Source organism: Arachis hypogaea, chromosome 13, assembly GCF_003086295.3.
Source record: "Arachis hypogaea cultivar Tifrunner chromosome 13, arahy.Tifrunner.gnm2.J5K5, whole genome shotgun sequence".
NCBI classification, from domain to species: domain Eukaryota; kingdom Viridiplantae; phylum Streptophyta; class Magnoliopsida; order Fabales; family Fabaceae; genus Arachis; species Arachis hypogaea.
The window spans coordinates 141710931-141724676 of NC_092048.1; the positions used below are offsets into that span (position 1 = coordinate 141710931).

General features: G+C 32.0%; 2 protein-coding genes across 4 annotated transcripts; one reads left to right on the plus strand and one right to left on the minus strand.

The window, feature by feature from the left end:
* Positions 1–342: 342 nt before the first annotated feature.
* Positions 343–3377, plus strand: LOC140177783 (protein FAR1-RELATED SEQUENCE 5-like). Its single transcript, XM_072210953.1, has 6 exons — positions 343–537; positions 797–799; positions 1718–1975; positions 2158–2450; positions 2547–2641; positions 3067–3377. Exons 1-6 carry the CDS (start codon positions 343–345, stop codon positions 3375–3377), a joined length of 1155 nt encoding a protein of 384 aa, XP_072067054.1.
* Positions 3378–4276: 899 nt separating this feature from the next.
* LOC112792380 (uncharacterized) lies at positions 4277–10066 on the minus strand. 3 transcript variants are annotated; one of them, XM_072212875.1, is made up of 12 exons: positions 9726–10066; positions 9239–9314; positions 8903–8957; positions 8662–8724; positions 8500–8552; positions 7970–8042; positions 7686–7863; positions 7406–7521; positions 6885–6985; positions 6206–6547; positions 5110–5169; positions 4277–4949 (listed from the first exon to the last, which is right to left on the minus strand). In XM_072212875.1, the coding sequence occupies exons 10-12, from the start codon at positions 6323–6325 to the stop codon at positions 4692–4694; spliced, it is 438 nt and encodes a 145-aa protein (XP_072068976.1). In that variant the 5' UTR covers positions 6326–6547; positions 6885–6985; positions 7406–7521; positions 7686–7863; positions 7970–8042; positions 8500–8552; positions 8662–8724; positions 8903–8957; positions 9239–9314; positions 9726–10066; the 3' UTR covers positions 4277–4691. The 3 variants fall into 3 exon arrangements, 2 of the variants coding, with proteins under 2 accessions (XP_072068976.1, XP_072068978.1); XM_072212877.1 differs by having other exon boundaries at positions 7999–8042; positions 8662–8727; positions 8903–9314; XR_011870082.1 differs by lacking the exons at positions 4277–4949; positions 5110–5169 and having other exon boundaries at positions 5988–6547; positions 8662–8727; positions 9726–10028.
* Between the last annotated feature and the right edge of the window lie 3680 nt (positions 10067–13746).

The following is a 13746-nucleotide window of genomic DNA, read 5'->3' on the forward strand; positions in this document are numbered from 1 at the left end:
AGGAGACAATATTCTTATTGTACAATACATACAATAGGAGTTTAATTGAAATTAAATTATGGGTAATTAATTAATTTTGATTTCTTTCGAATTTGAAATTTGAAACAAATTAGAATTACCGTCAGTTATAGAATCAGAACAACGAACTCCCTCCCTCAAGACGGCGTGACCTCCATTCTCTCGATTAATCCGAGAATCTCGCCGCTTCAACCCTGCCACAATCACTGACTACCGTCTACCTCTCTTTCCACCGCCCTGTTATTCGCACTGCGTCCCAATGGTTTGCGGGATCTTCGCACCGACGTAGCAAGGAGAGTGCGCATCCGAAAAGCCTTCTTCCCAATGGCCACATCGCAAGACGAATGTGTTTCAAGTGAGGGTCATCCTTCATACACACCACCGAGCCAAGATATATTAATGGAGTGCGATATGGTTGAACCCCTAGGTTGTGATATGTCTGCCGTTGCAGAGAATTTATCAAACCAACCTCAAAACATATCCGGCGATGTCGTCGACAACGGTGAGAAGTCGAATAAGGTGAGCAATTATGAGCAACAAATTCTGTCATGGAGGTTTATTTTTCGAAAAATTCAGATTTTACGTCACAATGTAAATGAAGTGTTTGTTTTTATGATTAATGCAGTATCTAGATGTGATGTATGAGTTGAGATTGAACTAAATGTGTGATTGTTTTATATTGAATGATATGATTATATCCATGGAGAATTTGTATAAATTAATTAATCATTTCATACGTATATGATTGTTTTTAAAGGTATGGTATATTTGTATGCAGGAAGTATATTTTATACTTATATTTCTATATGAACGTATGCTGCCTGCATATTATATGTCATGTTTATATGCTAACCATTCTATTATATTTGTATTTTATATGAATGTTGAAATAGCCTAAATTAATTAGTTGATATGCATTATAATGTATGGTATGCATGTATTGTTGCTACATGATGGTCATTCAATGAATTAAAAAAGTAACTATAGGGTGATGCAGGGGTTGAAATCGAGGTCTAACTTAAAGTGTATGGTAATTGTATTTGCTGCATGTTAATAATGACATGCTTATATGAGTGTTTTGTAATGGCATGGTATCCTTATATGATACCTGCATATTTTTTATTTATATGCTCATATGCTTTCTGCATATTATATGGTTTGCCTACATGCTTTCTACATATTATTTTCTTATCTTTCATGTTGACGGGTTTATATGGTTATGTGTGTGCTAAAATTGATGTGAATACACTAATTATGTGCCTATATGAGTGGTTTATAATGAATGATGTGCTTGTGTTCTTCATGTATGTGTAGAAACGATGTTATGTATCTAATTCTATATGATGGTTATTGAATGAAAAAAGAAGCAACTAAAGGGTGGTGCACGCCCTTAAATAATAGATAAAATGGAAAAAATAATTCTATTGGCATGATTTCTAGCTGTTGCTGTGTTTTTGGTGATTGTGTTTGAGGTTTTATTTACATGAGTTTTAATAAGGATTTTTTTCCTTTTTGGTTACTATGTTTGTTTCGGAATTATAAGCCTGCAACTATCGGATGTTACTGAGGTTGGAAGTGAAGAAATGGAGCTAGTAACGAGGTTTTGGAATCTAGTTGAATTTTGTTTAGTCATAATTCGCATGTTTCATTTGATAAGTAATGTTAATTATTTTTTCTTTCGGATTAATATAAAATGTAGTTACCAGATCATGGTTGCCAACAAGAAGACAAGATACCAAGAGTTGGAATACGGTTTGCGCAGTTACAGATGGCTCATGACTTTTATGTTACCTATGCAAAGAAAGTAGGATTTGCAACTAAGATGATGACGATAACATATGACAAGATCACAAAGGCTCCCATTAACCAAGCTATACACTGTAATCACGATAGGTACCACGGGTCTCGTGTCAAAGCACCATCGCAGAAGAATACGATTTCAGCTGCTGGGTACAAGGCAAGGATATATGTCAAGTTTGATAAAGACATGCAAGACTAGATTTTGTTCAAGGTAGAGTTGACGCACTCACACTCTTGTTCAGCGGAAAGGCAGTGCACTACCATAAGTATAAGCAGCTGACCATGCATACGAAGTGTGTGATTGAAGATAATGATGACGTTGGAATTTGACCAAATAAGACATTCCTTGCTTTGGCAAATGAGGCTGGAGGCCCCTCTAACTTGGGATTCTCAGATAAAGATTTAAGAAACTATATAACAAGGCTCCGAACTAGCAACGTTAATGCGGATGTCAGGGGGATGATGAGCTACTTCATGAGAATGAAGGACATCAATCCGAACTTCTTTTACGCAGTGAAGTTGGACGAGGAGTGTAAATTTAAGGGTGCAGTATGGGTGAATGCAAGATGTAGGGCGTCGTATGAATACTACGGGGACGTTGTGTCAGTTGATAGCACCTACAGTACAAACAGGTATAAAGTAGTTCAATTGGTGTTGTGTCCTTTATATGTTTAAACTCTATCTAATCATGATTGGCATTTCTTATGTTTGGTTGATTTTTCTGGTAGGCATGGATTCCCGTTTGTGTCGTTCGTTGGGGTCAACCACTATGGTAAATCAACCCTCCTTGGTTGTGCTTTGTCGGAGAATGAGGAAATCCCAAGTTATGAGTGAGTTTTAAGCCAATGGGTGAACTGCATGGAAACTGCTCCACAGTGTATCATAATCGATCAATGTCGGTCTATTTTCCGTGCGATCAGAAATACATTACCCGACACACGCCACCGATGGTGCATCTGACATATTACGAAGAAGTTACCGAGCAAGCTTGGGGGTTACCGTCGGTACAGAGATTTGTATGTTGACCTCAATGACATTGTGTGGAACTCTCGGACTAAAGAGTCATTTGAGGATACCTGATCAGAATTTATAGATGAGTACAAGTTACATAACAACACATGACTGTCAGGTCTGTTAGTGTATGATTAATTCACGTGCTTTAATTGACAATTATTTAGTATCTGATTTGTATTAATAAGTTTGGTGTAAAGTTTCTTTGCTAAAATTTGGATTTTTTATTTTCTGTAGACCTGTATGATGACCGACACATGTGGGTCCCCATATACTTCAAGGGTGAATTTTGGGCAGCTATGAGGAGTACGCAAAGGAGTGAGAGCATGTACGCATTCTACGGTGGATTCTTACACAGTAGAACTAGCTTAGTTCAATTTGTTCACGAATATGACAATGTGCTTGAAGTCAATAAGCGGAGGAAATTGGAGGATGATGCTGCAAACTCGAGAAAGGTTATCCCTTGTGCAACGAGCTCACCTATGGAGAATCAGTTTCAGCAAGAGTACACTACGAGCATGTTTAGAAGTGTGCACAAGGGATTCTAAACATGCTTGTAATGTACTCTTGCTGAAATTGATTCTCCATAGGTGAGCTCGTTGCACAAAGAATAACCCCCGTCGAGTCTGCAGCATCGTCCTCCAATTCCCTCTACTCCTTGACTCCAAGCACATTGTCATATTCGTGAACAAATTGAACCAAGCTAGTCCTACTGTGTAAGAATCCACCGTAGAATGCGTACATGCTCTCACTCCTTTGCGTACTCATCATAGCTGCCCAAAATTCACCCTTGAAGTATATGGGGACCCACATGCGTCGGTCATCATACAGGTCTACAGAAAATAAAGAATTCCAATTTTAGCAAAGAAACCTTACACCAAACTTATTAATACAAATCAGATACCAAATAATTGTCAATTAAAATGCATGAATTAATCATACACTAACAGACCTGACAGCCATGTGTTGTTATGTAACTTGTACTCATCTATAAATTCTGACCAGTTATCCTCAAATGACTCCTCAGTCCAAGAGTTCCACATAATGTCATTGAGGTCATCATACAAATCTCTGTATCGGCGGTCACCCCCAAGCTTGCTCGGTAACTTCTTCATAATATGCCAGATGCACCATTAGTGCGTGTGTCGGGTAAAGTATTTCTGATCGCACGAAAAATGGACCGACATTGATCGCTTATGATACGTTGTGGAGCAGTTCCCATGCAGTTTACCCATTGGCTGAAAACCCACTCATAACTTGGATTTCCTCATTCCCCAGCAAAGCACAACCGAGGATTGTTGACTTACCATGGTGGTTGACCCCAACGAACGACGTAAACAATAATTCATACCTACTAAAAAAACCAACCAGACATAAAAAATGGCAATCATAATTAGATAGAGTTTAAACAAATAAAGGACACAACACCAATTGAACTACTTCATACCTGTTTGTACTGTAGGCGCTATCAACTGACACAACGTCTACGTAGTATTCATACGACGCCCTAAATCTTGCATCCACCCATACTGCACTCTTAAATTTACACTCCTCGTCCAACTTCACCGCGTAAAAAAAGTTCGGATTGATGTCCTTCATTCTCATGAAGTAGCTCCTCATCTTCCTGACATCCGCATTCACGTTGCTAGTTCGAAACCTTGCCGTTATATAGTTTCTTAAATCCTTCTCTGAGAATCCCAAGTTAGAGGGGCCTCCAGCCTCATTTGCCAAAGCAAGGAATGTCATATTTGGTCGAATCTCAGCCTCATCATTATCCTCGATCACGCACTTCGCATGCATAGTCAGCTGCCTATACTCATGGTAGTGCACTGTCTTTCTCGCTGAACAAGAGTGTGAGTGCGTCAATTCAACCTTGAACAAAACCCAGTCTTGCATGTCTTTATCAAACTTGACATATATCCTTGCCTTGCACCCAGCAGCTGAAATCGTATTCTTCCGTGTTGGTGCTTTAACACGAGACATGCGGTACCGTCGCAATTACAGTGTATAGCTTGGTTAATGGGAGCCTTTGTGATCTTATCATATGTTGTCATCCTTATCTTAGTTGTAAATCCTACTTTCTTTGCATAGGTAACATAAAAGTCATGAGCCATCTGTAACTGCGCAAAACGCATTCCAACTCTTAGTATCTCGTTTTCTTGTAGGCAACCATGATCTGGTAACTACATTTTCTATTAATCCGAAAAAAAATAATTACCATTACTTATCAAATGAAAGATACGAATTATGACTACACAAAATTAAACTAGATTCCAAAACCTTGTCACCAAGCTCTATCTTTTCACTTCTAACCTCAGTAACATCCGACAGTTGCATGACCTATAATTTTGAAACAAACACAGTAACCAAAAGGAAAAATCCTTATTAAAACTTATGCAAATAAAACTTCAAACACAATCACCAAAAACACAACAACAGCTAAAAATCATGCCAATAGAATTATTTATTCCATTTTATTTATTATTTAAGGGTCTACACCACTCTTTAGTTGCTTCTTTTTTCATTCAATAGCCATCATGTAAAATTAAATACATAACATTTTTTCTACACATACATAAAGAACACAAGCACATCATTTATTATAAACAACTCATATAAGCACATAATTAGTGTATTCACATCAATTTCAGCACACATATAACCATATAAACCCATCAGCATGAAAAATAAGAAAATAATATGTAGGAAGCATGTAGGCAAACCACATAATATGCAGAAAGCATATGAGCATATAAATAAAAAATATGCAGGTATCATATAAGGATACCATGCCATTACAAAATACTCATATAAGTAAGTCATGATTAACATGCAGTAAATACAATTACTATACACTTTAAGTTAGACCTCAATTTCAACCCCTACATTACCCTATAGTTACTTTTTTAATTCATTGAATGACCATCATGTAGCAACAATATACGCATACCATACATTATAATGCATACCAACTAATTTAGGCTATTTCAACATTCATATAAAATATAAGGCCATCTGCATGACAAATACAAATATAATAAGATGGTTAACATATAAACATGCCATATAATATGGAGGCAGCATACATTCATATAGAAATATAAGTATAAAATATGCTTCCTGCATATAAGTATACCATACCTTTAAAAACAATCATATACGCATGAAATGATTAATTATATTATGCAAATTCTCCATGGATATAATCATACCATTCAATATAAAACAATCACACATTTAGTTCAATCTCAACTCCATCACATCTGGATACTGCATTAATCATAGAAACAAACACCTCATTTACATTGTGACGTAAAATCTGAATTTTTCGAAAAATAAACATCCATGGTAGAATTTGTTGCTCACAATTGTTCACCTTGTTCGACTTCTCACCGTCGACGACGACATCGTCGGATATGTTTTGAGGTAGGTTTGATAAATTCTCTGCAACGGCAGACATATCACAACCTAAGGGTTCAACCATATTGCACTCCATTAATGTATCTCGGCTCGGTGGTGTGCATGAAGGATGACCCTCACTTGAAACACATTCGTCTTACGATGTGGCCATTGGGAAGAAGGCTTTTCGGCTACACACTCTCCTTGTTGCAGGTCTGGGTTGCTACGTCGGTGCAAATATCCCGCAAACCACTAGGACGTAGTGCGAACAACAGGGGGTGGAAAGAGAGACAGACGGCAATCAATGATCGTTGCAGGGCTGAAGCGACAAGATAATTTAGAAATATTGTGATTAGATTCCTATACTGCTTTATCAAAATAAGATTTAAGAATATTCTAACAATAAGATAATTTTAAAAAATGATTGAGTCAAGAATGCTTTTTTCCAAGATTTTCGGGTGCACTTTAAGACGTCTCGACTTCCTGCTTTGAGAAAACAATTTTCAATTATAAATGTGCAGAATAGTTTTTATAGTTTGGGGGGGGGGGGGACAATTTATTTCAAAAATAGTTTTCTTAAAGAGAATGAAAAACAAATTATATGTTAAATGTAGCACAAATAAGTAAATAAGAAATGCGAGAGATCGAAGTTTTACCTGCTGTGAATAATGCCCATCGATTAACCAAACTGTTACTTTCTGTCCACTTTTCTACATATAGCAACCGGATTTCATCATGCAAGTTGCTCTTTCATTGTCTGCACAGTACTTGGTAGCGTTACCCATTTTAGAACAAGAAAATTCAAATATAATATAGGTATGTTTTTACAAAAGAATCATGCTACACAATCTAAATCTTTTTGTTAACCAAGTCCAACCAAATTGGTCTAACATAACAAAAATGAGTTATGGTTAGTATTATCCCAAATTTTATTGTTTAACTTGGTTGAACTTGATTCATAAAAGAAAATTTGGATGTGTAGTATTTATTTTTACAAAAATGTTATTTGTACACTAATCAACTACTATGTATTTGTATATAAATATATGTATTATTTCATTCATTCTCGATGTGTATTTTATATTCTAACATATATTTTATACTAATAGCTAATTTTGATTTACAACTTACATGGTTGATTTTTTATTTTTTAATGTCTCAAAAGGTGATCACTTACCGCTATTGTTCCTTACAAACATGCAACAAAAGTTTGGCTTGAAATGTTATCGTTTTACTTAGAACTATAACCAGTCTACCTTCAATTATTGATATTATGACTTGAAGCTAGAGCATCTGTGCAAATGAAGACAAAGGGAAACTCAGAACTTGGTAAACCTTTTGGCCTTTCATAACATCAATTAAGTATGAACAGAAAAGAAAACCTACAACAACATGGTCATTAGACAAGGCAAGACAACAGATAAAGAAATGACCACGGAGGATATATTAAAAATTACCTCAACTTATCTGAACAAAGGGGTCATATAAAAGATCTAAAACTTGGACATACATAAGGGGTCATATAAAACCAGGTTTGTGTTCTGGATCCATGATGTGCTTGCTTAATCATATCCCATGAAATCTCCCGAGTAGTAAATAAATAGTTGGGTATTGTCTTATAGCCATTGAAAAACACTGCAAGTGTGCAAGCAAAACAAATGATAACACATTACACATGAATCCTTTTTGAGTTGAGATCCTGCTTTATACATTAAACAAACGTAATTACGAGAACAAGTACCTTTTCAGTTACATTGTGTATAGTCTCACCTGAATCCGTACATTCTGTACTCTATAAGCCCTTCCAATGCAACCTGGACAAGTAAGCCATCTCTTATATACCGCACATTTAACAAACTATGAACTTGGTTCCTGTGTCTGAGTTTCTGATAGTTAGCATTGCTAAAAAAATGCTCAAATTAATTGAAGTCTCTGAGCAGAAATGGATATAACCGTCACAAAATATCTAATATGGAGTAATCTTACCGAAATCCAAATCTTAAAATGTATTTGTGCGATTCACAAATAATGTCATTATTCTATTGAGCACGTTTGATGTGATGATATGATTGAAATATAGAATTAGTATAGGAAGCACCGAAGGCCAGAAAAAAGACTTCGTCCTAACTCCTAAGTGATAGATAGATGGATAAATACATGATAACTAATTACCTTCTTTATCTTATTGACCATGATGTGTTTAATTAATCCCATGAAAATCTACCATGTAGTTATGGATCTTGTTTAATAGCTATTAAATAATAACCTCACCTGAGGTAACAACCAAAACAAGTCAAAACCACGTCCATCCTCTTTTTGTCCATCTGTAAGAAACACGAAGCACCAATACCATGGGGATTTTGTGAATTGGATACTGATGTATGTATGTCTCCACTTTAATCTAAAAATGGCAAAAATGAACAAGAAAGCTACCTCTTATATACTGTAGGTTTGGCCAAACTGGGAACTTGATTCACGTTGTCTTGAGAGTTAGCTCTGCTGCATTGAAAATTTTCAAATTAATTGAAGTCATTGAGCACAAATAAATGTACCTTCATAAAACTATCTCAAATGGAGTAATCTTACCAGCAATAGACATCACATTATCAAATGCATTTCATAAGTGGAAAATCAAATTATTTACAATAGAAAATAAAAGTAAATAATTTGAGACCTTAGTTTGAGTCCCACCGTTTTTGCAGGGGTGTAATCCAATTGCCACAAAGCATCTTCATGATATGAAGGCCCCAAAAATAAAGAGAGACAGGAACCAAATCACAAAGTATTTTTTACTTTGAATTTTTAAGATTTGACAAAAAACGCATAGGCAACATTTAACTTGAAATAGCAATACAATAATATTTAGTATCAACCCATATACTAAAATTTGCGAATGCATCACCCCCCAACAAAATAAATATGAATATAAAAGAACTAAGATTTTCCAAAACCGTGTAATGAAAAGTACAACGTAGTGTAGATATTAAGTAAGAAAAACCAATGTCTTTACTTCTCCAGCTCCAAGACACCACCACCAATGAGTTTTAGAGCGGCTATACTCCAGCCAGAACAACAGATGCAGTCCCCTGAGATAAGGACATTAAATGTTTTCAGAACAAAAAGAAACTTCAAATAAAATACCAGATGTTGTGCAATATAGTATCTGAATATCATCATTGAATACATGATGAGTTGTGCCATACATTTTCTAGTTCTTTCAACATATTCGCCTGCTGAAACAAATAAGAGAGAGAGATATCCCAAGCAAACAAATTCATTTAGATAGTTTGGCCTATTAAATAAGACAAAAACTTTTTTTGGTTACAGTAATCACGATTGTTTTATTGAAAACAAAAAGATAAAATGGTGGCACCACCGTACCAGTATCATAGACTGCAACATAAGATACCCGAGACAAAAATTGTTATTGAGGAAAAAATACATCAACAAGGAGGAAAAAAAATGAAACACAACAAAGACAGATTTGCGTTCTTTACCTGCAAGGTTAGGGAGGAGTTCCTGCGGCTCGAACCCATTAATGCATTGTTTATTCAAATATAGGGTTTAAGAACTGATGAAGTAGTATAATATCAGTGAATCACATGTAATTTGCGAGGAGATGATGACGATGAGCACGGATCAACATGGTTCCGCAACTGCTACAATCGAAAAAATTTCCCCTAGGGTTTTGGAATGCGACGGCGGCATTGGTTGGAAGGTGGTGCGGCGGCGGTTTTCCGTGTGGGTTGCCGTGCATTCAGGGGAAACTGGAATCAAATGCGAGAAATTGGCGCGAACGTGAAGAAAACACGAAATGGAATCTGGAATTATGAGTGGTAGTGGAGAAAGCCCAATATTGGAGCCCATTAAATATACTGTTGTTAGCGTAATTTTTAAGCCCAGTTAGCGTTGAATCTAAGCCTACTGTGTGACATTAGCGTAAAATACAAGTCCAATAATAAGTGGCGGTGAACCCAAAAGATGTTTTTTTTTTTTCACACTCATTTTATTTTGTTCCTCAAAAGCAAAAAATATATATATAAATTCATTGGTCAACAATAAATTCTTAAATATACAACTAAAAAAAAGTCTAAAGTAGAGGATATAAACTTAAAATAATAAAAGAGAGGGGTTCTTCTAATATTTTATTATTATTATTATTATTATTAAGGATAAAATACTATTTTAGTCTGTTAATCTTTAAGTCAAATACTAATTTAATCCATAATGTTTTAAATATCTTGAGTTTTAAAATATTCAATTTGTGCTAAATTTTGACTTGAATAATTAACGAAAAATGTTTACGTTGATAATCATTAGTTGATTGATTTTATTTACATATTGAAATCACACATTCTATTGCCTCTTAAATATGCTACTTGTTTGTGTCGAATTTAACTATGGGACAATATGAAACTCATTTAAAACTTTTTAGTATTTAAATATTTAAAACCTTAGAGATCAAATCAAAATTTAGCTCAAACATTAAGGATTGAAATAATATTTTACTCTTCTTTATAAAATAAAAAAAGTTTGATGTTGACATAGTATGATTTTTTTATTGTTACATTTATACTTTTACCTATAATAATTTTAGCTTTAAGTTTAATTTTGATGGATGAACAAAAATTTTATACAGTCATTTAATTATATTTTTTTAGAATTATTTATACGTTTAATAAAAAAATAATTATTTTTATATTTATAGTGTATCAAAATTAAATTTTTAATTTTTTAACAAAAAAAATTATATATGTGGTTCTCATTTGAATAATAATATAATTTATAAATATCAAAAAAAAGATCCAACTAATTTATAAACATCAACTAAACTAACTTATATTGTTTGGATTAGATTTAAATTGATTTAAATTGATTCAAGGAGGAGAATGAAGAGAAGGAGAAACACGAAGAAAAAAATATTTCATATATAAACGAGTATGAGAAGAAGAAGAGAAACATCGGAGAAATACAAAATTAATTTGAAAATCTATTACTAGTAGTTGAAAACACAATTTATTACATATCTCATTCAAGCTTGATATCATGTATTCGACTCTCGTTTTAGAATGAGGGATTTTAAAGTTTGAAATGCAGGAAATAAAAAAGAAAAGAAAAAAAAGAGCATGACTAACTTTTTTGTTTAGGCTTAGGGGGTATCATCATGTGCCTTGGATCCTGACTTGAAGAGTTATGCATGCTAAGATTTAACTTTCAAAAAAATTATAATACCCTAAAAAAAAAAAAAACTATTGATGAATAAACTAACTTTGGTTAAGTGAATATATTATTAGTAATTAACTCATGATTCTTATATTTACAAGTTAAAATAAAATAAAAATTATTATAAAAAAGTATATATATTTACAGTGAATCTTTTGCATAATTAAAAGAAAAAATTACATTATATAAAGACATAAACAAGCATTTTTAATTTTTGCTGACAACTATATTTATATCTGTACCCTAAAATCTAAACTACAAAGAAAATTAACAACTACCTAGTAAAATTTATTTAAAAAGTTAGAGTCTGAAAACAAATTGATTACCCTCTCCATTAACCAAATAAAAATAGGGAAAGACTCCAAATAGAACTTGAAAACGGTTAAAAAGAAAAGAAAAAAAAATACTAAAAGAGAAAAAATTCCAAAGACTGAAACAGAAAAATGTACCAAGAGCAAAAACAAAATTCGAAAGAAGCTTGGTTGATCATCCATGATATGTAACTAGTGGCAGTGGCTCAAACTTTCTTTAATATGTTGAGATTGTATTATGTATAATGTATTTATAAAATTAGAAAGTAGATATATCACTGAATATTTTTATTTTAAATTTTAAACTAAACTGAGTTTCAATAAAATAAAAAAGGAAAAGATAAGATTAAGATAAATAATTAATTTGAATCTTTAAAATAATCTATAATTAAATAATTCTATTGTGCATTCAAATATATTGTGATGTCAACATGCAACACTATTTTGAAAAACCTTCGTTAGCAGTTGAAAACATAATTTATTACGTGTCACATTCAAGCCTGATATCATGGGTTCGACCCTCGTTACAGAAGGAGGGATTCAAAGTTTGAAATGTAAAAATATTTAGCATGACTATTTTGTTTTTTTGTTTGTGTTTAAGTTACGGGTATCAACTATCATGCACCTTAGATTTTGATTTATGCTAAGATTTTTTTTTTCAAAAAAATAATAATGATACTCAACATTCAATTATCCGAAAAGAATAGAGTGTAATATATATATATATATATATATATATATATATATATATATATATATATATATATATATATATATATATATATATATAGTCAAATCATAATAAAATAATTATTTAAAATTAACTACTCAATAAGATATAATTTATGATTGTCCAATATATAAGAAATAATACGTAAACTTAAAATAAATACATCTTTAAAGTAGTATTTATTTTCAGAAATTAGAATGGAAATTGTGATTTAGTATTATATTTGATGTTAAAATTTTAGTCTTGTGATACATAATTTCAATATATTTATTGTTTTTAAAAGTAAAAACATCAAGAAATTAATTTTTTTTAAATGAAAACGGAAACTTTAATAATATTTTTTTAATAAATAAAAGTATTTTAATAAATATTTTTATTTATATCTTCTTTTTTTTTTTTACCAAAGATAGGAGACTCGAACCCGCAGCCTCTTTATTGAGTATGGAGAGACTATACCATTTGAGCTATTACTCATGAGTTAATTTATATTCTTATTTATATCTTAAACCAAACAAAAAACTAAATTATAATTTAATTTTATATACTTTATACTATACTTAATTTAGTCTTAATCTTTAGATCTTTCTCAATCTCTCCTTTAAATATAATAAGAAATGACATTTGATCTACATTAACCTTTAAACTTATATGAAAAAAATTATTATATTTTTTTAGGATAAATTATATATTTATCTTGTATTTTTGTAGTGTCGATTTAAAACGATTTGTATAAGACAAATTCATAACTTAATTTAAAATAGAACAATTACTTAATATTAGAGTCAAATCATTTTAAATGTGTGATGTATCCTAAATTTTAAAGACAATTATATAATTATGAAACTCAATTCAAGAATAAAATTTCTTTTATTATTGATAGATTTATACTTTTATCTATAACATTTTTAGTTAAATATTTGTATTTACAATATTAGCTATTGTTTTTAATTTTTTATTTTAAATCTCTAATATTTAAAAAACGAATAAAAAATATTCATACAAAATTATTAATTAATATTAAGTAATTAAAAATTAATTATTTATTGCTTTTAATTTCTTCATGGAATTACCAACTTGTCAGGCCAAAAAATTAAAGACTAATTTTTTGCGAATCAAAATTTCATTTAAAAGTTTGTCAATCTCTTACAAAATATTATTTATATAATTAAATTAATTTACGAATAAATAATAAATTAAAAAAATATTAGATAATGATCAAAATTTATTTATTTTAGTTATTATTATATTATTATA